General features: G+C 45.0%; 1 protein-coding gene across 1 annotated transcript in view; it reads right to left on the reverse strand.

The window, feature by feature from the left end:
* Window positions 1-1,853: 1,853 nt before the first annotated feature.
* The window catches only part of TNFSF13 (TNF superfamily member 13), a 52,790-nt gene continuing 32,140 nt past the window's right edge, over window positions 1,854-22,503 (reverse strand). The window contains exons 2-6 of the mRNA XM_044278915.1: window positions 20,008-20,089; window positions 9,906-9,953; window positions 9,332-9,450; window positions 9,101-9,239; window positions 1,854-2,270 (exon numbers count right to left, since the gene is read on the reverse strand). Of these exons, the coding sequence (XP_044134850.1) occupies window positions 2,161-2,270; window positions 9,101-9,239; window positions 9,332-9,450; window positions 9,906-9,953; window positions 20,008-20,089 (498 nt within the window). The 3' untranslated portion in view covers window positions 1,854-2,160. The remainder of the gene's footprint in view (window positions 2,271-9,100; window positions 9,240-9,331; window positions 9,451-9,905; window positions 9,954-20,007; window positions 20,090-22,503) is intronic.

The raw sequence follows: 22,503 nt of genomic DNA on the forward strand, positions 1-22,503 counted from the left end.
CTGCAGGAGGAGGAGCAGACTCATAGCTCCTTCTATATGTATCACCCTGCAGGAGGAGGAGCAGACTCATAGCTTCTTCTATATGTATCACCCTGCAGGAGGAGGGGCAGACTCATAGCTCCTTCTATATGTATCACCCTGCAGGAGGAGGAGCAGACTCATAGCTCCTTCTATATGTATCACCCTGCAGGAGGAGGAGCAGACTCATAGATCCTTCTATATGTATCACCCTGCAGGAGGAGGAGCAGACTCATAGCTCCTTCTATATGTATCACCCTGCAGGAGGAGGAGCAGACTCATAGCTCCTTCTATATGTATCACCCTGCAGGAGGAGGGGCAGACTCATAGCTCCTTCTATATGTATCACCCTGCAGGAGGAGGAGCAGACTCATAGCTCCTTCTATATGTATCACCCTGCAGGAGGAGGAGCAGACTCATAGCTCCTTCTATATGATATCACTCCTGCAGGAGGAGGATGCAGACTCATAGCTCCTTCTATATGTATCACCCTGCAGGAGGAGGAGCAGACTCATAGCTCCTTCTATATGTATCACCCTGCAGGAGGAGGGGCAGACTCATAGCTCCCTTCTATATGTATCACCCTGCAGGAGGAGGGAGCAGACTCATAGCTCCTTCTATATGTATCACCCTGCAGGAGGAGGAGCAGACTCATAGCTCCTTCTATATGTATCACCCTGCAGGAGGAGGGGCAGACTCATAGTCCTTCTATATGTATCACCCTGCAGGAGGAGGAGCAGACTCATAGCTCCTTCTATATGTATCACCCTGCAGGAGGAGGGCAGACTCATAGCTCCTTCTATATGTATCACCCTGCAGGAGGAGGGGCAGACTCATAGTTCCTTCTATATGTATCACCCTGCAGGAGGAGGAGCAGACTCATAGCTCCTTCTATATGTATCACCCTGCAGGAGGAGGAGCAGACTCATAGCACCTTCTATATGTATCACCCTGCAGGAGGAGGAGCAGACTCATAGCTCCTTCTATATGTATCACCCTGCAGGAGGAGGAGCAGACTCATAGCTCCTTCTATATGTATCACCCTGCAGGAGGAGGGGCAGACTCATAGCTCCTTCTATATGTATCACCCTGCAGGAGGAGGAGCAGACTCATAGCTCCTTCTATATGTATCACCCTGCAGGAGGAGGAGCAGACTCATAGCTCCTTCTATATGTATCACCCTGCAGAAGGAGGGGCAGACTCATAGCTCCTTCTATATGTATCACCCTGCAGGAGGAGGAGCAGACTCATAGCTCCTTCTATATATATCACCCTGCAGGAGGAGGGACAGACTCATAGCTCCTTCTATATGTATCACCCTGCAGGGGGAGGAGCAGACTCATAGCTCCTTCTATATGTATCACCCTGCAGAAGGAGGGGCAGACTCATAGCTCCTTCTATATGTATCACCCTGCAGGAGGAGGGGCAGACTCATAGCTCCTTCTATATATATCACCCTGCAGGAGGAGGGACAGACTCATAGCTCCTTCTATATGTATTACCCTGCAGCAGGAGGGGCAGACTCATAGCTCCTTCTATATGTGTCACCCTGCAGGAGGAGGAGCAGACTCATAGCTCCTTCTATATGTATCACCCTGCAGGAGGAGGAGCAGACTCATAGCTCCTTCTATATGTATCACCCTGCAGGAGGAGGGGCAGACTCATAGCTCCTTCTATATGTATTACCCTGCAGCAGGAGGGGCAGACTCATAGCTCCTTCTATATATATCACCCTGCAGAAGGAGGGGCAGACTCATAGCTCCTTCTATATGTATTACCCTGCAGCAGGAGGGGCAGACTCATAGCTCCTTCTATATGTATCACCCTGCAGGAGGAGGGGCAGACTCATAGCTCCTTCTATATGTATCACCCTGCAGGAGGAGGGGCAGACTCATAGCTCCTTCTATATATATCACCCTGCAGAAGGAGGGGCAGACTCATAGCTCCTTCTATATGTATTACCCTGCAGCAGGAGGGGCATGCTCATCGTTCTCTTCTGTTTGTGTCACCCTTGGGGGAGGGGCAGGCTGATTATCCGCTGTTTCTACCCTGTAATTAGCGGTCCATATCCGGATGTTTGCTGCTATAAATACTTTCCATTGGTCAGGAGGTTGGCAGTCCTGTGGCAGTCGGCAGGGAGGGTTACAATTTGACAATTCCAAGAAACGTGGCTTGACTGTTGATATCCAGGCTGGCATTCCTCCGAGGTATTTCCAGCACGATAGTTTGTCCCTTTCGTAGACGGAAAGCACCTAAGAGAGAGCAAAATACAAATCTCAGATATGCAGGTATCTCTCAATAAATTAGAATATCATCGAAAAGATCATTTATTTCAGTAATTCAGTTCAAAAAGTGAAGCTCCTGTGTTACACAGATTTATTACACACAGTGATCTATCTCAAGCCTTTATTTCCTGTAATGTTGATGATTACGGCTTACAGATAATGAAAACCCATCAGTCAGGATCTCAGAACATTAGAATATTATATTAGACCAATTTAAATATGATTTTTAATACAGAAATGTTGTTGTACTGAATAGTCCAGTATGTACCCTCAGTACTTGGTCGGGGCTCCTTCTGTATGAATTACTGCACCAGTGCGGCGTGGCATGGAGGCGATCATCCCGTGGCACTGCTGAGGTGTTATGGAAGCCCAGGTAGCTTTCATAGAGGCCTTCAGCTCGTCTACATTGCTGGGTCTGGTGTCTCTCATAGATTCTCTATGGGGTTTAGGTCGGGCAATCAAGCACAGTGATACCGGGGTTATTACTCCAGGTACTGGTACTTTTGGCAGTGTGGGCCGGTGCCAAGTCCTGCTGGAAAATAACACCAGCATCTCCATAAAGCTTGTCAGCAGAGGGGAGCGCTCTAAAACTTCCCGCTAGACAGCTGCACTGGCTTTGGACTTGATATCAGACAGTGGACCAACAACAGCAGATAACATGGCTCCCCAAACCCTCACGGACTGTGGAAACTTCACATGGACCTCAAGCAGCTTGGCATGTGTGGTGACTCTCCAGTCTTCCTCCAGACTCTGGGACGTTGATTTCCAAATGAAATGCAGAATTTACTTTCATCTGAAAACAGGACTTGCACCACTGAGCAACAGTCCAGTCCCTTTTTCTCTTTAGTCCAGGTAAGGCTAGTTTCAGACCTGCGGTACGTAGATCTGACCGCCTAATTCGTCAGACAGTGCCAGGAATCGGCTGGACACAAACCACAGCGTGCAGCCGTTTGTGTCCAGCTGATTCTCCCCATTTTTGCTGAAATGTGGCCAAATGTCCACCGGACACCATTATACTTAATGGGACCGGCAGGAACTCTGTTTGTCCGGATCCGGAGAATCGGGGCAGGCTGTTCTCTGCTGTAACAGTCTGCCACAATTCACGCCGCAGGAATGAAACCGGCCTAAGACACTTCTGATGTCTCTGAGTCATGATTGGCTTGACACAAGAAATGCCACAGTTGTAGCCCATCTCCTGGATACGTCTGTGTGTGGTGGCCCTGGAAGCACTGACTCCAGCAGCAGTTTGTCACCGCCGGCTCTGGGAGAGATCTTAGATCTCCAGATAGACGGAAGACTCAGGAGTCGTTCTGACAGATCTCTCTTGTTTTCATTGTTGCTGACAGGTTTCCACCCCTTCGCAGGTGTTGCTCATTATCAGTCAGCTGGCTCTTTATATGTTCCACCTCTCACTTGTTTCTCTGTGGCTGATAGTTCTTCTGAGGAGTGCTCTGCTTGTGTGGTGATTCTCCTGTTCCAGTTGCTTCTCAAGCTAAGTCCTTTCCCTTTTCTTGTTGTGTCTGTCCTGACTAGGCCTCAGAGAGACACTGGTTCCTTCAGGTTGGAAGGAGCCGGTTGCCTCTTTCCCTGTTCCCTAAGCTGAGGGTTTGGTGCAGTGTGTCAGCAGTCTTAGGTTCCCGTGCATGTGTATTTCTACCTTTGAGACTTGAACATGTGGTTAGCAGCTTAGGGAGAGAGTCAGGGTTTGCTAGGAGGTGACCTTTTTATTCCCTAGACTTGGGGCCGAGTCTGTAGTTGTTTTGTTGTTGTTCCCTTTGGTTGTCTTTCCTTCCCCGTACTACCCGTGACACAGTCCACTCCTTGTCAATCTCCCCCAAATTCTTGAATGCACCTTTTTCTACCACATTTTTTCCTTTCACTCACTTCCATTAATATGCTGGGATACAGCACACGGTCTTTACCAATGACCTTTTGTGGCTTTCCATCCCTGTTGAGGGTTTCAATGACAACCTGTTAAGTCAGCAGTCTTCCCCATGATTGTGTAGCCTACTGAGGGGACCAGATAAAGGCTTGGGAAACCTCTGCAGGTGTTTTGTGTTGTATAGCTGATGAGATTGTGACACCATGAGTCTACAAGATTGAACTTTTTCACAATATTCAAATTTTCTGTGATCCTGACTTTTGAGTTTTTATTAGCTGTGAACCATAACCATCGACAGTAAAAGAAATAATCGCTTGAAATAGATCACTGTGTGTGTAATGAAGCTATAAAATACAGGAACTTAACTTTGTGAATGGAATTACTGAAATGAATTCACTTTCCAATGAGATTCTAATGTATTGAGATGCACTAGTAATATCTACACCTCTGCCTCTCATAAGACATCCCTAGCTGTCTACGTAGCTTTCACAGAATAGAGGGGGTTCTTTTTTTTGTTGCTATTTTATGGATGTAAAGATTCCCATATACAGTTGCAAGAAAAAGTATGTGAACCCTTTGGAATGATATGGATTTCTGCACAAATTGATCTTCATCTAAGTCACAGCAATAGACAATCACAGTCTGCTTAACCTAATAACACACAAAGAGTTAAATGTTACCATGTTTTTATTGAACACACCATGTAAACATTCACAGTGCAGGTGGAAAAAGTATGTGAACCCTTGGATTTAATAACTGGTTGAACCTCCTTTGGCAGCAATAACGTCAACCAAACGTTTCCTGTAGGTGCAGATCAGACGTGCACAACGGTCAGGAGTAATTCTTGACCATTCCTCTTTACAGAACTGTTTCAGTTCAGCAATATTCTTGGGATGTCTGGTGTGAATCGCTTTCTTGAGGTCATCCCACAGCATCTCAATCGGGTTGAGGTCAGGACTCTGACTGGGCCACTCCAGAAGGCGTATTTTCTTCTGTTTAAGCCATTCTGTTGTTGATTTACTTCTATGCTTTGGGTCGTTGTCCTGTTGCAACACCCATCTTCTGTTGAGGTTCAGCTGGTTGACAGATGGCCTTAAGTTCTCCTGAAAAATGTCTTGATAAACTTGGGAATTCATTTTTCCTTCGATGATAGCAATCCATCCAGGCCCTGACGCAGCAAAGCAGCCCCAAACCATGATGCCCCCACCACCATACTTCACAGTTGGGATGAGGTTTTGAGGTTGGTGTGCTGTGCCTCTTTTTCTCCACACATAGTGTTGTGTGTTTCTTCCAAACAACTCAACTTTGGTTTCATCTGTCCACAGAATATTTTGCCAGTACTGCTGTGGAACATCCAGGTGCTCTTGTGCAAACTGTAAACGTGCAGCAATGTTTTTTTTTGGACAACAGTGGCTTCCTCTGTGGTATCCTCCCATGAAATCCATTCTTGTTTAGTGTTTTACGTATCGTAGATTCACTAACAGGGATGTTAGCATATGCCAGAGACTTGTGTAAGTCTTTAGCTGACACTCTAGGATTCTTCTTCACCTCATTGATCAGTCTGCGCTGTGCTCTTGCAGTCATCTTTACAGGTCGGCCACTCCTAGGGAGAGTAGCAGCAGTGCTGAACTTTCTCCATTTATAAACAATTTGTCTTACCGTGGACTGATGAACAGCAAGGCTTTTGGAGATACTTTCATAACCCTTTCCAGCTTTATGCAAGTTCACAATTCTTAATCGTAGGTCTTCTGAGAGCTCTTTTATGCGAGGCATCATTCACATCAGGCAATGCTCCTTGTGAAAAGCAAACCCAGAACTGGTGTGTGTTTTTTATAGGGCAGCTGTAACCAACACCTCCAATCTCATCTCATTGATTGGACTCCATTTGGCTGACACCTCACTCCAATTAGCTCTTGGAGATGTCATTAGTCCAGGGGTTCACATACTTTTTCCACCTGCATTGTGAATGTTTACATGATGTGTTCAATAAAAACATGGTAACATTTAACTCTTTGTGTGTTATTAGTTTAAGCAGACTGTGATTGTCTATTGTTGTGACTTAGATGAAGATCAGATGACATTTTATGATCAATTTGTGCAGAAATCCATATTATTCCAAAGCGTTCACATACTGTCACGGACGGTGTACAGGAAACAAGGCAAAGCAACATGCATAAATGACTGAGTGGATCCAAAGCTAAGGAACCAAGGGGAGACCCCTGCAGAAGACCTGGCACTTTCCCTGGCTGCTCAGCCTATGCAAAGATCCGAATGGTGGAAGTTTGCATATCCACGTACCTTGACTATATAACCCCTGAACACCCTACAATAGTGAGGGGACACGACCACCGGCTCCCTACACAAGATACAGAGGGAGTCAGGGTCACCTGGGATCCAGCAAACAGAAAATAACAGATAAATGTTCAACACTTAGCTTTTGTAGCAGACAGGAGAACAAGATCAGCATGCACACACACTCCAGGAAGAAGTATAAGCCGCCCAGAAAAGCATTCTGGGGAGGAATTTAAAGGGAAGCAATTAGTCCAACACATGACAGCTGAGAGAGGCTAACGAGATGAGGAACTGAATACCACAACAAAGAAAGTCAAGGAGGAGGTTCTGAAAGGCCTCTGTCAGAGCTTCTTAGCTGTCTGGTTGTGACACATACATTTTCTTGCAACTGTAACTTCAACAAAAAGATTTCAAATTCAAAGCACCTGATCCTTTATTACCCCGACATCATCTGTCTGGGAAGAGTCGGGAGCTCCCCATACATGTTAGGCTACTTTCACACTAGCGTTTTTTGCGGAGCCGTCATGGATCTGCAAAAACTATTTCGTTACAATAATACAACCGCATGCATCCGTCATGAACGGATCTGGTTGTATTATGTCTTATATAGCCATAACAGATCCGTCATGAACGCCATTGAAAGTCAATGGAGGACGGATCTGTTTTCTATTGTGTCAGATTGTGTCAGAGAAAACGGATCCGTCCCCATTGACTTTCATTGTGTGCCAGGACAGATCCTTCTGCCAGTCACTACTGCGATGCCTCCGTCCTGTGCCAGTCACTACTCTGATCCTTCTGCCAGTCACTACTGCGATGCCTTCATCCTGTGCCAGTCACTACTCTGATCCTTCTGCCAGTCACTACTGTGATGCCTCCGTGCTGTGCCAGTCACTACTCTGATCCTTCTGCCAGTCACTACTGCGATGCCTCAACCCTGTGCCAGTCACTACTATGATCCTTCTGCCAGTCACTACTGTGATGCCTCCGTCCTGTGCCAGTCACTACTCTGATCCTTCTGCCAGTCACTACTGCGATGCCTCAACCCTGTGCCAGTCACTACTCTGATCCTTCTGCCAGTCACTACTGTGATGCCTCCGTCCTGTGCCAGTCACTACTCTGATCCTTCTGCCAGTCACTACTGCGATGCCTCCGTCCTGTGCCAGTCACTACTCTGATCCTTATGCCAGTCACTACTGCGATGCCTCCGTGCTGTGCCAGTCACTACTCTGATCCTTCTGCCAGTCACTACTCTGATCCTTCTGCCAGTCACTACTGCGATGCCTTGGTCCTGTGCCAGTCACTACTCTGATCCTTATGCCAGTCACTACTGCGATGCCTCCATGCTGTGCCAGTCACTACTCTGATCCTTCTGCCAGTCACTACTCTGATCCTTCTGCCAGTCACTACTGCGATGCCTCCGTCCTGTGCCAGTCACTACTCTGATCCTTATGCCAGTCACTACTGCGATGCCTCCGTGCTGTGCCAGTCACTACTCTGATCCTTCTGCCAGTCACTACTCTGATCCTTCTGCCAGTCACTACTGCGATGCCTCCGTCCTGTGTCAGTCACTACTCTGATCCTTATGCCAGTCACTACTGCGATGCCTCCGTGCTGTGCCAGTCACTACTCTGATCCTTCTGCCAGTCACTACTGCGATGCCTCCGTGCTGTGCCAGTCACTACTGCGATGCCTCCAGCCTGTGCCAGTCACTACTCTGATCCTTCTGCCAGTCAGTACTGCGATGCCTCCGTCCTGTGCCACTCACTGCTCTGATCCTTCTGCCAGTCACTACTGCGATGCCTCCGTCCTGGGCCAGTCACTACTCTGATCCTTCTGCCAGTCACTGCTGCGATGCCTCCACCCTGTGCCAGTCATTACACTAGTTACCCGTACAGTATAGGATACAGTTTAAACTGCTCATTCTCACCCACAAAGTTCTCCACAGTGCTGCACTCCCACATCTCCTCCCTCATCTCTGACTTCCATCCTACTCGTGCTCTCCGTTCAGCCAATGATTTACGACTGACATCCACCATAATCCAAACCTCTTACTCCCGTCTTCAAGACTTTTCCCTAATTGTTTCAGTTCTCTGGAAGGCCCTACCCCAAGCAATTAGGATAATTCCCAACATCCACAGTTTTAGGTGCTCCCTAAAAACAGATCTTTTTAGGGTGGCCTATTACATCCCCTAATCTAACCTTTCTCCCTTCAGCACCTTCAGCCTCATTCTTCTGCACCTGATCCATCATCCATCAGTATCCACCATACCCCATGCTCTGATAAGCCCTACAGATATCGGCTGGTGGCGGCTCATACAGCCTTATATTTACTTCCCTATTGGCCAGACCATTGTACAAAGTACTTTTTACCTTCTGTGTCATCCCTATCTCCTCATAGATTGTAAGCTCTTGCGAGCAGGGCTCTCACTCCTCTTGTCTTAATTGTTGACTTGTTTGTTGCTATATAATGTAGGATTTAGTTTGTACATGTACCCTCTGATTGTAAAGTGCTGCGGATTATGTTGGCGCTATATAAATAAAGATTATTATTATTAGGAGTATTCCGGGTATTTCCTTAATCCTCCAGTTTTAGGACATGATTTGAAGATGATAAGATTCTTACCTGACGTGTAGCAAGTGTTAAATGCCAGAGTTTTATCCCCCGGCATGCTCTGAACACATCGGAGAAGAATATCTCTTTTTTCATCTGTCTTCCGAAATATTATATGACCCATAGTGTACGTCGTATCTGTGTAAAACACCTAGGACAGAAGCAGGAGATACAGAACTTTGGCTTTGAGGTGGAAAGATGACAATGGATCATTCCAAGACATGAGAATAGGTAGTACAATACCTGGCTGTATATTGAGTATATCCCTGAATGCTTCACATGAACAGTTTTGCCTTCAGCCTGCAGAGATTTCCCCTCCTGTAGGGACACCTTCCAAGAAATTTCTGTCCGGTCCTGGAAGACTAAGACAAGAGAAGACCTTCATTAATGAACATCTAACTTTTAAGAAAGGGGTTCCCTCAAACAATGGCTGCACAATGTAAGTCGTAGTCCCGCAACAGTTGAAGAATCACTGGTTTTAAACCTCTGTGTTAAGTGGACATCTTTTACTGTGGACGGCAAGAAAATCTTTGGCCAGATCAATGTCAACCTCTGACATGAAACGTGAACTAGAAAAAATAAGCCCTATTTTGGATGTATTGGAGAAGACAAGCATGCATGGAAGATATAAGGTCAAAAGATGAAGAAAGGCCACAAGATGTAAATCGTAGAGCCACACGATACCAATAAGAGGCCTTGACCAAATGATGAGGGAACATTATGAAGAGACTTCTCTGTAGACTGATTAAATAACCTGCAAAATAAAATCTGTCTTTAGAAAGGGGCAAATATTTTATGTTTTATAGGAAATTCTCACCATTGGAATATATCGACTCTGGTACCAGGTGAAGCAGAGAACGATTTCCTGAAAGAAACAGCACAGTATGAGTTGTCAATGCCAAAGATTATTGCCCCAGTTCTTCTTTATCATCGGTGTGTTAGGACAATTGATTTGAGGTTAGACCTGCACTGTTATGTGACTGCATGCCCTGGCCCTTACCTCTCCTCTACAGCGATCAGGTGGACTATCTAACTCATGGGACTGTCAGATAAAGATAAGTTAATAAGATGGACTAAAGCCGGTCATAAGCTTGTTTAGCCGACATCTACTTCTCTTGAACCTCTCATATCCTTTATACATATTCACAGGCAGCTTGGCCAAGTGTGGATGTGCTCTAAGTGGAGAGTAAAGCCACTGCCAAACTGCACTGGCAGAGGCTCATCTCCCCTGAGAACAAAAGGATTACTCATGTTGAAATCCAACAAGCCTGACCCTTCTTTCTCCAGGCATCTGCCATAGGTAATGAGTCCTCTTGACCCACCTGTAATGAGTCCTCTTGACCCACCTGTACACATGCATGTGCAGCTCAATAGAGTGTGCATGTGTTCTCAATGGGGAGTAAAACCATGCCTGACTCTACTTGTGGCATCTTGCAGTGCCTTGCAAAAGTATTCACCCCCTTGACTTTTTTCGTCTTTTGTTACATTACAGGCTTAAAGGGACACTGACAGGCAAATTCAGCATATTGTGTTATATATCTGACATTACAGGTCTTATACAGTCTATTAAAAGCATGTAAGTATCCCCCCTGTCCACCTTCTAAATACCGAAATATAAAGTTTTATAACTTGCCTGTCTCCTCACCAATCTGCCCAAGGGGCGGCGTTTCATCTGAAAATGCGCCCAGCCAGCTGCTCCCAACTGCCGTTCTGTAGCCCCGCCCAGCTCATCAATATTCACTTAGCTGGGCGGGGCTACAACTCTCCCCAGTCACGATCCTGCGTATGGTTGATAGAATCCTCTTGGCAGCGTCCGTCTAATCCTCTGCGCCTGCGCCCCGCCGTGGTTGGATCGCGCCTGCTGTACACACCCTGCCTGCGTTCCCAGAGGCAGCTGCAGCCTCTGCCTCATGCGCATGCCCCAGGCACTGTTCAAAACAGCGCTTCAGAGCGCTGCTCACTCACATCTCCAAAGGGGTTGATGATAGTGCGGAGAGTTGTAGCCCCGCCCAGCGAAGTGAATATTGATGAGCTGGGCGGGGCTACAGAACGGCAGTTGGGAGCAGCTGGCTGGGCGCATTTTCAGATGAAACGCCGCCCCTTGGGCAGATTGGTGAGGAGACAGGCAAGTTATAAAACTTTATATTTCGGTATTTAGAAGGTGGACAGGGGGGATACTTACATGCTTTTAATAGACTGTATAAGACCTGTAATGTCAGATATATAACACAATATGCTGAATTTGCCTGTCAGTGTCCCTTTAAGTTCCATCTTTTGTTAATCTGAATTTGATCTGATGGATCAGAACACAATAGTCTAAGTTGGTCAAGTGAAATCAGAAAAATATATAAATAAAACTATTGCTTAGAAATTGAAAACAGAAAATTGGCATGTGCGTATGTATTCATCCCCTTTCTTAGGAAGCCCATAAAAAGCTATGGTGCAACCAATTACCTTGAGAAGTCACATAATTAGTGAAAATATGTCCACCTGTGTGCAATCTAAGTGTCACATGACCTGTCATTACATATACACACCTTTTTTGAAAGGCCACAAAGGCTGCAACACCTAAGCAAGAGGCATCACTAACCAAACACTGCCATGAAGACCAATGAACTCTACAAACAAGTAAGGGACAATGTTGTTGAGAAGTACAAGTCAGGGTTAGGTTATAAAAAAAAAAATCTTTGATGATCCTCGGGAGCACCATCGAATCTATTATAACCAAAGTACATGGCACAACAGCAAACCTGCCAAGAGACGGCCACCCACCAAAACTCACGAACCGGGCAAGTAGGCCATTAATCAGAGAGGCAGCACAGAGACCTGAGGTAACCCTGAAGGAGCTGCAGAGTTCCACAGCAGAGACTGGAGTATCTGTACATAGGATGACAATAAGCTGTTCGCTCCATAGAGTTGGGCTTTTTGGCAGAGTGGCCAGAAGAAAGCCATTACTTCAGCTAAAAACAAAAAAGCACATTGTGAGTTTACGAAAAGGCACGTGGAAGACTCCCCAAAATGTATGGAGGAAGGTGCTCTGGTCTGAGGAGACTAAAATTGAATTTTTGGCCATCAAAGAAAATGCTATGTCTGGCACAAACCCAACACATCACCCAAAGAACACCATCCCCACAGTGAGACATGGTGGTGGCAGCATCATGCTTGGGGGATGGGACTGGGAAACTGGTCAGAGTTGAGGGAAAGATGGATGGTGCTAAATACAGGAATATTCTCGAGCAAAACTTGCACCACTCTGTGTGTGATCTGAGGCTAGGACGGAGGTTCACCTTCCAGCAGGACAATGACCCCAAACACACGGCTAAAGCAAGACTTGAGTGGTTTAAGGGGAGACATGTAAATGTGTTGGAATGGCCGAGTCACAGCCCAGATCTCAATCCAATAGAAAATCTGTGGTCAGACTTAAAGATTGCTGTTCACAAGAGCAACCATCCAACCTGAAGGAGCTGGAGAAGTTCTGCAAGGAGGAATGGGCAAAACTCCCAGCGGTAAGATGTGGGAAGCTCACAGAGACTTATCCAAAGGGACTTGGAGCTGTTATTGGTGCAAAAGGTGGCTCTACAAAGTATTGATTTAGGGGGGTGAATAGTTATGCACATTGACTTTTTCAGTTATTTTGTCGTATTTGTTGTTTGCTTGACATTAAAAATAAAAAAAATCTTCAAAGTTGTGGGCATGTTAAATGATGCAAATCCTCAAACATTCCATGTTAATTCAAGGCTGTGAGGCACCAAAATATGAAAAAAGTCACAGGGGTGAATACTTTTGCAAGGCACTGTATATTCCTAAGAACAAAAGGATCAAACATGTTGGAATCCAACAGCCCAATGCTTCTTCCCTCCTACATCAGCTGTCAGGAAGCCCCCATACACATTAGAAGGTCAGCTGGTCACATAAAATTAAAAGGGTTCTGCCAACATTAATGTGTGTAGCCACCTTAAGAATTATCAGCTATGGAGGGTTGTTCCATCACTCTCTCCATAACAAAGTTCTTCAAGGGTCTCTCAACTTGGCTGTCACGGACATTCCTGCGACAGGTGGCAGGAGATCGGTGAGACTGGCAACACGTGGTTTGATCTGACCTGTTTTCTATTTGGATTAAATGACGTCTGTGTTGTTTCTGGTGCTTGCCACACCATCTTTCCCCAGGTGTGGCCATTATGGTCATTTAACCTTCTCTATTGCTGTTTCTCCCACTATGATATGCGGTTTATAGCTTCAGTTTGAGTCGTGGATAGCTGGTGTGTGGATCTCGGCTGAGTTCCTGGTGCTGCCATAGCCACTTGAAGTTAAGTGTTTTCTTTCCCTTTTGTATTTTGTTTGGGTTATTTTGTGTGTTGCATTTCCATTTGTATTAAGGCCTGTTATAAACCGCCAAAACCGTCATTTTTTTTCTTGTTTCAGTACTGCCATGGATCCTATTTCTGCACTGGTCGGACAGCTGCAGGGGCTGTCTTTGGAGGTGGTTGACCTCCGCACGACTGTTTCACAGATCCAGAGACCACAGGCTGCTGGTCCTAGTGGTGGTTACAAGGCCTGTCACGAACCTAAAGTTGCCCTCCTGTCTTCTCTGGGGGAAGTGATAATTTCATTTTGTTTAGGGAGGCGTGCAAATTGTATTTTAGGCCACGTCCACACTCATCTGGGGATGAGATTCAGAGAGTCGGTGTGGTTGTTTCATTGCTTAAAGGGGACGCTCAGTCATGGGCTTTTTCTCTGCCTACCGAACCACAACCTCTCCGGTCGGTGGATGAATTTTTCTCTGGGTCTCATCTATGATGACCCGGATTGGACCTCCCTGGCCGAGACCAAGCTACGTGGCCTTCCTCAGGGAGAGCGTTCTGCTGAGATCTATTTCTCTGAGTTTAGGAGGTGGGCTACGGGTATGGAGTGGAACTATCCGGCTCTCCGTAGTCAGTTCTGTCAGGGATTATCAGAAGGACGTTTTGGCCTTTCATGAGAGTCCTGAGTCTCTGGAAGCCGCTATGTCTCTTGCAGTACGCATTGATAGATGCCTGAGAGAGAGATCTAGGGGCCCCTACTCTCTGGACGTAATATCGCATAACGTATCGTCTTTCTTTGACACTTTGGGTCAGGATACTCCTGGGTTTATGTCTGGGACAAACCCATGCAATTAGGGGGAGCTACTCCTGGATCTTGTATTTTGTGCGGACAAAAGGGACATTTTATCGATGTATGTCCATGCATTCAGAGTCAAAAAGAAAAAAAGGGGACCTCTAATTGCCATCTGACTCTTGGAGGGGTGAGAGGGGAGTCAGAGAAGGTGCATTTGTCTTTGACTGGTAGTACCCGATTTCTCCTGACTACCGAGGTGGCGCTAGAGTCCAAGATTGAGGTGTTTATCGACATGGGGGCAGGGGGGAACTTGATTGATGCTCAGTTCGTCCTTATGCACGGGTTGTCTCCAAGTGCATTAGAGAAAAACATCTCCATTTTTGCTATTGATTCTGCACCTCTAACTCAGAAGTGTTTATCTCAGATGGTGCATGACATCCAATTAAGAGTGGGTGACTCTAGAAAGCTATGGGCATGCGCGGGATCTCAGAACGTCGGGGACAGCAGAAGCCGCCCAGCGAAGTGAATATTGATGAGCTGGGCGGCGCTTCAAAACGGCAGTTGGGGCACGGCTGGCTAGGCAGAAGTGAAGCTGAAACACCGCCCCTTGGGCAGAAAGAAGACCGATTACATCAGGTTATAAAACATCAGTTTGCAGTGTTCATAAGGTGGACAGGAGTTAGACTTATATGTTTTTAATACACAATAGAAGACCTGTGCATGCATATATATAGATAATTATGCTTATTGGGCCTGTCAGTGTCCCTTTAAGCAAGCACAATCCAACCATCTATTTGCAAGCTAGACAGATTCTGGATTGGGGTGATTATTGCGTTGACAATTGTCTGAATACATCTTTTTCTGTTTTAACTACTAAGACATTACCCTCTTTTATATCAGATTTTGTGAGAGTGGATGCCAGGATTTACCTCCGCATCGGGAATATGATTGTGCTATCAATCTTATTCCCGGAGCTAAGTTGCCCAAATCTAGGTTGTTTAACCTTTCTGGACCCGAAAGAATGGCCATAAGAGAGTATATTACCGAGAGTTTGGCTAAAGGACACATAATACCTTCCAAATCTCCAGTGGCAGCAGGGTTTTTCTTTGTTAAAAAAGAAGTTAAGTGTTTTCTTTCCCTTTTGTATTTTGTTTGGGTTATTTTGTGTGTTGCATTTCCCTGTCATTTGTATTAAGGCCCGAGGGAGACTCCTGTTCGTCCTTCCTTTTGGACTCCTGACATTAGTACCAGGGTCCTATAGGGTAAGTTAGGACATTAGGTATTCACTCACCTACCTCTGAGGTCTGTTCATACTGTTAGTTAGTCAGGACTTTGATTAGGGTTTTATTAGTAGGTGTCCATCTCATTTCCCTAGTTTCCAAGCTTTATTCCCTCACTCCTTTCCCTCCTATGTTCGGTGTAGAAACATAGAATGTGTCGGCAGATAAGAACCATTTGACCCATCTAGTCTGCCCAATATACTGAGTACTATGGATAGCCCCTGGCCCTATCTTATATGAAGGATGGCCTTATGCCTATCCCATGCATGCTTAAACTCCTTCACTGTATTTGCAGCTACCACTTCTGCAGGAAGGCTATTCCATGCATCCACTACTCTCTCAGTAAAGTAATACTTCCTGATATTACTATTAAACCTTTGCCCCTCTAATTTAAAACTATGTCCTCTTGTAGCAGTTTTTCTTCTTTTAAATATTCTCTCCTCTTTTACCTTGTTGATTCCCTTTATGTATTTAGCAGTTTCTATCATATCCCCTCTGTCTCGTCTTTCTTCCAAGCTATACATGTTAAGGTCCTTTAATCTTTCCTGGTAAGTTTTATCCTGCAATCCATGTACCAGTTTAGTAGCTCTTCTCTGAACTCTCTCCAAAGTATCAATATCCTTCTGGAGATATGGTCTCCAGTACTGCGCACAATACTCCAAATGAGGTCTCACTAGTGCTCTGTAGAGCGGCATGAGCACCTCCCTCTTTCTACTGGTAATGCCTCTCCCTATACACCCAAGCATTCTGCTAGCATTTCCTGCTGCTCTATGACATGGTCTGCCTACCTTTATGTCTTCTGAAATAATGACCCCTAAATCCCTTTCCTCAGATACTGAGGTTAGGACTGTATCACTGATTTTATATTCTGCTCTTGGGTTTTTACGTCCCAGGTGCATTATCTTGCACTTATCAACATTAAATTTTAGTTGCCAGATTTTTGACCATTCCTCTAGTTTTCCTAAGTCCTTTTCCATTTGGTGTATCCCTCTAGGAACATCAACCCTGTTACAAATCTTTGTGTCATCAGCAAAAAGACACACCTTACCATCGAGGCCGTCTGCAATTTTGCTGATAAAGATATTAAACAATATGGGTCCGAGAACAGATCCCTGAGGTACCCCACTGGTAACAAGACCATGGTCTGAATATACTCCATTGACTACAACCCTCTGTTGTCTGCTCCTCAGCCACTGCCTAATCCATTCAACAATATGGGAGTCCAAGCCCAAAGACTGCACTTTATTGATAAGCCCTCTATGTGGGACAGTATCAAAAGCCTTACTAAAGTCTAGATAAGCGATGTCTACTGCACCTCCGCCATCTATTATTTTAGTCACCCAATCAAAAAAATCTATAAGATTAGTTTGACATGATCTCCCTGAAGTAAACCCATGCTGTTTTTCATCTTTCAATCCATGGGATTTTAGATGTTCCACAATCCTCTCCTTGAGTATGGTTTCCATTAATTTCCCCACTATTGATGTCAGGCTTACTGGCCTATAGTTGCCCGATTCCTCCCTACTATATTTCTTGTGAATGGGCACAACATTTGCTAATTTCCAATCTTCTGGGACGACTCCTGTTGCCAGTGATTGGTTAAATAAATCTGTTAATGGTTTTGCTAGTTCACCGCTGAGCTCTTTTAATAGCTTTGGGTGCATCCCATCAGGCCCCTGTGACTTATTTGTATTCATTTTAGACAGCTGACTTAGAACCTCTTTCTCTGTAAAGACACATGCATCAAAAGATTCATTAGTCTTCTTTCCTAACTGAGGTCCTTTCCTTCATTTTCCTTTGTAAAAACTGAACAGAAGTATTCATTGAGGCAGTCAGCTGGTTCTTTATCTTCTTCCATATACCTTCCTTCTTTTGTTTTTAATTGGGTAATTCCTTGTTTTAGTTTCCTTTTTTAATTTATGTATCTGAAGAATGTATTGACGCCTTTTTTCCCTGACTGAGCTAATTTCTCTTCTGCCTGTGCTTTAGAAGCTCTTATAACTTGTTTGGCCTCTCTCTGCCTAATCTTATAAATTTGCCTGTCATCCTCGTTTTAGTTTTTTTTTGCTTTCTTTTTGTTTTTAATGATTTTGGCCACTTCTGCTGAGTACCACAGTGGTCTCTTCCTTTTTTTGCTTTTACTGACAAGCCTAATGCAATTTTCTGTTGCCTTCATAGTGCCTCTTTTAAGTAGTCCCATTTCTCTTGGACTCCAATGAAACTGTTCCAGTCTGATAGGGACTCGTATACCACTAATCTAATTTTAAAAAAGTCAGTTTTTCTAAAATCTAAAACTTTTGTTTTTGTGTGGTGTGACTCAGTCACTGTACTTATAGTAAACCACACTGACTGGTGATCACTAGATCCCAAGCTTTCCCCTACAGTAATATCAGATACCAAATTCCCATTTGTGAATGCTAAATCTAAAATGGCCTCCTTCCGGGTTGGCTCCTTCACTACTTGCTGTAGAGATAATCCCAGTAGGGAATTTAGAATATCTGTACTCCTGGCAGAACTAGCTATTTTGGTTTTCCAATTTACATCAGGAAGATTGAAGTCTCCCATAATGATAACTTCCCCCTTCAATGTCATTTTTAACTAGTAGATCATCTAATTCTTTGACTTGGCCAGGTGGTCTATATATCACACCTACACGAGTTACCTTATGATTATCAAGCTGCAAGGTAACCCAAACTGACTCTAAATTGTTCTCGCTAACTTGTATCAAATTAGATTTTATGCTATCTTTCACATACAGGGTGTGATGTTTCCCTCCCACACCCGAACGTGACATTTGCATAGACCTACAGAGTTGGCCAATATCTATCCCAGTTTTCCATTTGCCAGATTAATTTGGCTAATCTGAATAGACAATCCTTCTCCTCTGCACTGGTCCCTAGCTAATTGCAACTTAGGGCTCTTTCACATCTGCGTTATTGTCTTCCGGCATAGAGTTCCGTCGTCGGGGCTCTATGCCGGAAGAATACTGATCAGGATTATCCTAATGCATTCTGAATGGACAGTCCGTCCTTCAGGATGCATCAGGATGTCTTCCGTTCCGGAACGGAACGTTTTTTGGCCGCAGCAAATAGCGCAGCATGCTGCGCTTTTTGCTCCGGCCAAAAATCCGGAACACTTGCCGCAAGGCCGGATCCGGAATGAATGCCCATTGAAAGGCATTGATCCGGATCCGGCCTTAAGCTAAACGTCGTTTCGGCGCATTGCCGGATGCAACGTTTAGCTTTTTCTCAATGGTTACCATGGCTGCCGGGACGCTAAAGTCCTGGCAGCCATGGTAAAGTGTAGTGGGGAGCGGGGGAGCAGCATACTTACCGTCCGTGCGGCTCCCGGGGCGCTCCAGAGTGACGTCAGGGCGCCCCAGGCGCATGGATGACGTGATCGCATGGATCACATGATCCATGCGCATGGGGCGCTCTGACGTCATTCTGGAGCGCCCCGGGAGCCGCACGGACTGTAAGTATACTGCTCCCCCGCTCCCCGCTCCTACTATGGCAACCAGGACTTTAATAGCGTCCTGGCTGCCATAGTAACACTGAAAGCATTTTGAAGACGGATCCGTCTTCAAATGCTTTCAGTACACTTGCGTTTTTCCGGATCCGGCATGTAATTCCGGCAAGTGGAGTACACGCCGGATCCGGACAACGCAAGTGTGAAAGAGGCCTTAGGGGACATCTGCTTCCAGGACCAGCTGCTATCACCAGGGTAATCAGATAACCCACCCTTATTTCATGACAAGACAAATGGTGTTCCATGAGTGGTTGACGCAGATGATACATGACCTCCACCACCTATTTTTATAGTCCACACTTTATAATAAGGGCAATTGAGCAGTGGATACCCCTCTATGATATCCTTTGTCTCTATCCTCTCCATAGGCATGAGCTGAGTGTAGAACAGAGATGGGTGGAAACAGTGGCCCACCATAACTAGCCTTACCCATTAGGTAACAGTGTGTGGCTGGATTAGCCATAATTTAATCTGTATAGGGGCAACCCAACAATCGGCCATCAAGGAAAGAAGGGTTGAGCAGATTTGATTGTTTTTTATAATGTCTAATCTTTTTTTTCCATCCTTCCATCTGGGAGATCATCACTATGATGGCTTATGTATGACTTATTTACGGTACTTAGCGAGACCATTATAACTTATATTAATAAAGTTAAACACAAGCCCATTCCAGTGCCATGAGGACTCGGTAAACACTGCTTTATCTGTAGGCTGATATTTGAAACCTCTGTTGAGCGAGTCGTCGAGTGCTTAGTAGTGCTCTCCATGAGATCTTTGTATTAACTGGCACCATAACACGGAAACATCTAAGTGGAAGCATTGCAAGCGGATTTATTATCTCCATAACAATACTCGTTACTTGATCTTAGCTGACAATTTTATTTTATGCAGTCATTGCACAATCTTTTCTGTGTGTCAAGGGGAAGAATGAAATGAAAAAAAAAAAAGTACATCTGTGAACAATGGGGTGACAAGAAGAAGCATAGGCCAAAGGCAAACATCCCCCTATCATCTCACCAGTGTGTTTCCGCTTTTTGTTCACCGAGACATCTCTCTTCTGCCGGGGGGAGCAGAGCTGTGAGTCACAGAATTTGCTCACCTGTAATGTAAAGGTGACAGGAAATAATTTTCAACATCGACATTCTGGTCAACCAGAAAAGGTTTTTAGGCTGACAACTAGCAATAACAATCTATTTATTGGTAGCCCTGAAAGCACGATTCGGCGAGTCATCAGATCTCAGCAGGAAGGACCATCAGTTTTATGTTTATGACAATCTTCCTACCCTTTACTTTCCTGGATATTAACTGCCAGATCCTTTTGCTCTTGTTCAGGAATGATCTACTGTCCATGAAGACCACCCAACTCTACCCTGATGGCAGATGTTGGATCAGGCATAGTGGACTTCAACGAATCCTCTTCTCCAACAGAAGATAAGCCAGTGCCAGAGGAGTCTGAAAGCAGCTTGTCTTCCTCTTCCGATTGAAACAAACGTTTTTGCGTTTTTGTTTTTTACTCCCTGCGTTACCGAAGTACAGGTTTATTGGTTTCATTTTTACATTGTTTCCTATGTCATAAAACTGACCCATGCCTCCTACAGAATCCAATTGTCCTACATTTCAAAGTGGTAAACAGACCTGGGCTCTACCTTAACTTATGACCAGTGGAAACAAACTTGGGATTCCACACAGAAAAGTGCCCAAAACACATTACTGTTAGAGACGTAGTTTAAAGTATTACTCCGCTGGTATTTAGTTCCATCCAGAATGGCCTACGCACTACCGGGCTACTCCCTCAACAGTTTCAGGGGTTGTCAATCTGTAAGTGATGTAATGCATATATGGTGGGCCTGCTCTCGGGTGAAGAGACTTTGGATCAGAGTATACAGGTCCTTCTAAAAAAATTCGCATATTGTGATAAAGTTCATTATTTTCTGTAATGTACTGATAAACATTAGACTTTCATATATTTTAGATTCATTACACACAACTGAAGTAGTTCAAGCCTTTTATTGTTTTAATATTGATGATTTTGGCATACAGCTCATGAAAACCCAAAATTCCTATCTAAAAAAATTAGCATATCATGAAAAGGTTCTCTAAACGAGCTATTAACCTAATCATCTGAATCAACTAATTAACTCTAAACACCTGCAAAAGATTCCTTAGGCTTTTAAAAACTCCCAGCCTGGTTCATTACTCAAAACCGCAATCATGGGTAAGACTGCCGACCTGACTGCTGTCCAGAAGGCCATCATTGACACCCTCAAGCAAGAGGGTAAGACACAGAAAGACATGTCTGAGCGAATAGGCTGTTCCCAGAGTGCTGTATCAAGGCTCCTCAGTGGGAAGTCTGTGGGAAGGAAAAAGTGTGGCAGAAAACGCTGCACAACGAGAAGAGGTGACCGGACCCTGAGGAAGATTGTGGAGAAGGACCGATTCCAGACCTTGGGGGACCTGCGGAAGCAGTGGACTGAGTCTGGAGTAGAAACATCCAGAGCCCCCGTGTACAGGCGTGTGCAGGAAATGGGCTACAGGTGCCGCATTCCCCAGAAACAGCGGCAGAAGCGCCTGACCTGGGCTACAGAGAAGCAGCACTGGACTGTTGCATGTCATTCGGAAATCAAGGTGCCAGAGTCTGGAGGAAGACTGGGGAGAGGGAAATGCCAAAATGCCTGAAGTCCAGTGTCAAGTACCCACAGTCAGTGATGGTCTGGGGTGCCATGTCAGCTGCTGGTGTTGGTCCACTGTGTTTTATCAAGGGCAGGGTCAATGCAGCTAGCTATCAGGAGATTTTGGAGCACTTCATGCTTCCATCTGCTGAAAAGCTTTATGGAGATGAAGATGTCATTTTTCAGCACGACCTGGCACCTGCTCACAGTGCCAAAACCACTGGTAAATGGTTTACTGACCATGGTATTACTGGGCTCAATTGGCCTGTCAACTCTCCTGACCTGAACCCCATAGAGAATCTGTGGGATATTGGGAAGAGAAAGTTGAGAGACGCAAGACCCAACACTCTGGATGAGCTTAAGGCCGCTATCGAAGCATCCTGGGCCTCCATAACACCTCAGCAGTGCCACAGGCTGATTGCCTCCATGCCACGCAGCATTGAAGCAGTGATTTCTGCAAAAGGATTCCCGACCAAGTATTGAGTGCATAATTGAACATAATTATTTGAAGGTTGACTTTTTTTGTATTAAAAACACTTTTCTTTTATTGGTCGGATGAAATATGCTAATTTTTTTAGATAGGAAATTTGGGTTTTCATGAGCTGTATGCCAAAATCATCAATATTAAAACAATAAAAGGCTTGAACTACTTCAGTTGGTGTGTAATAAATCTAAAATATATGAAAGTCTAATGTTTATCAGTACATTACAGAAAATAATGAACTTTATCACAATATGCTAATTTTTTTAGAAGGACCTGTATAACCTTATTAACTCAATAATGGGTTATAATATCCGGAACAGTGGCGTAACTCCCGGGGAAGCAGCTGCCGGGCCCGAGCTG

This window comes from Bufo gargarizans, chromosome 2 (assembly GCF_014858855.1).
Source record: "Bufo gargarizans isolate SCDJY-AF-19 chromosome 2, ASM1485885v1, whole genome shotgun sequence".
Classification (NCBI taxonomy): Eukaryota; Metazoa; Chordata; class Amphibia; order Anura; family Bufonidae; genus Bufo; species Bufo gargarizans.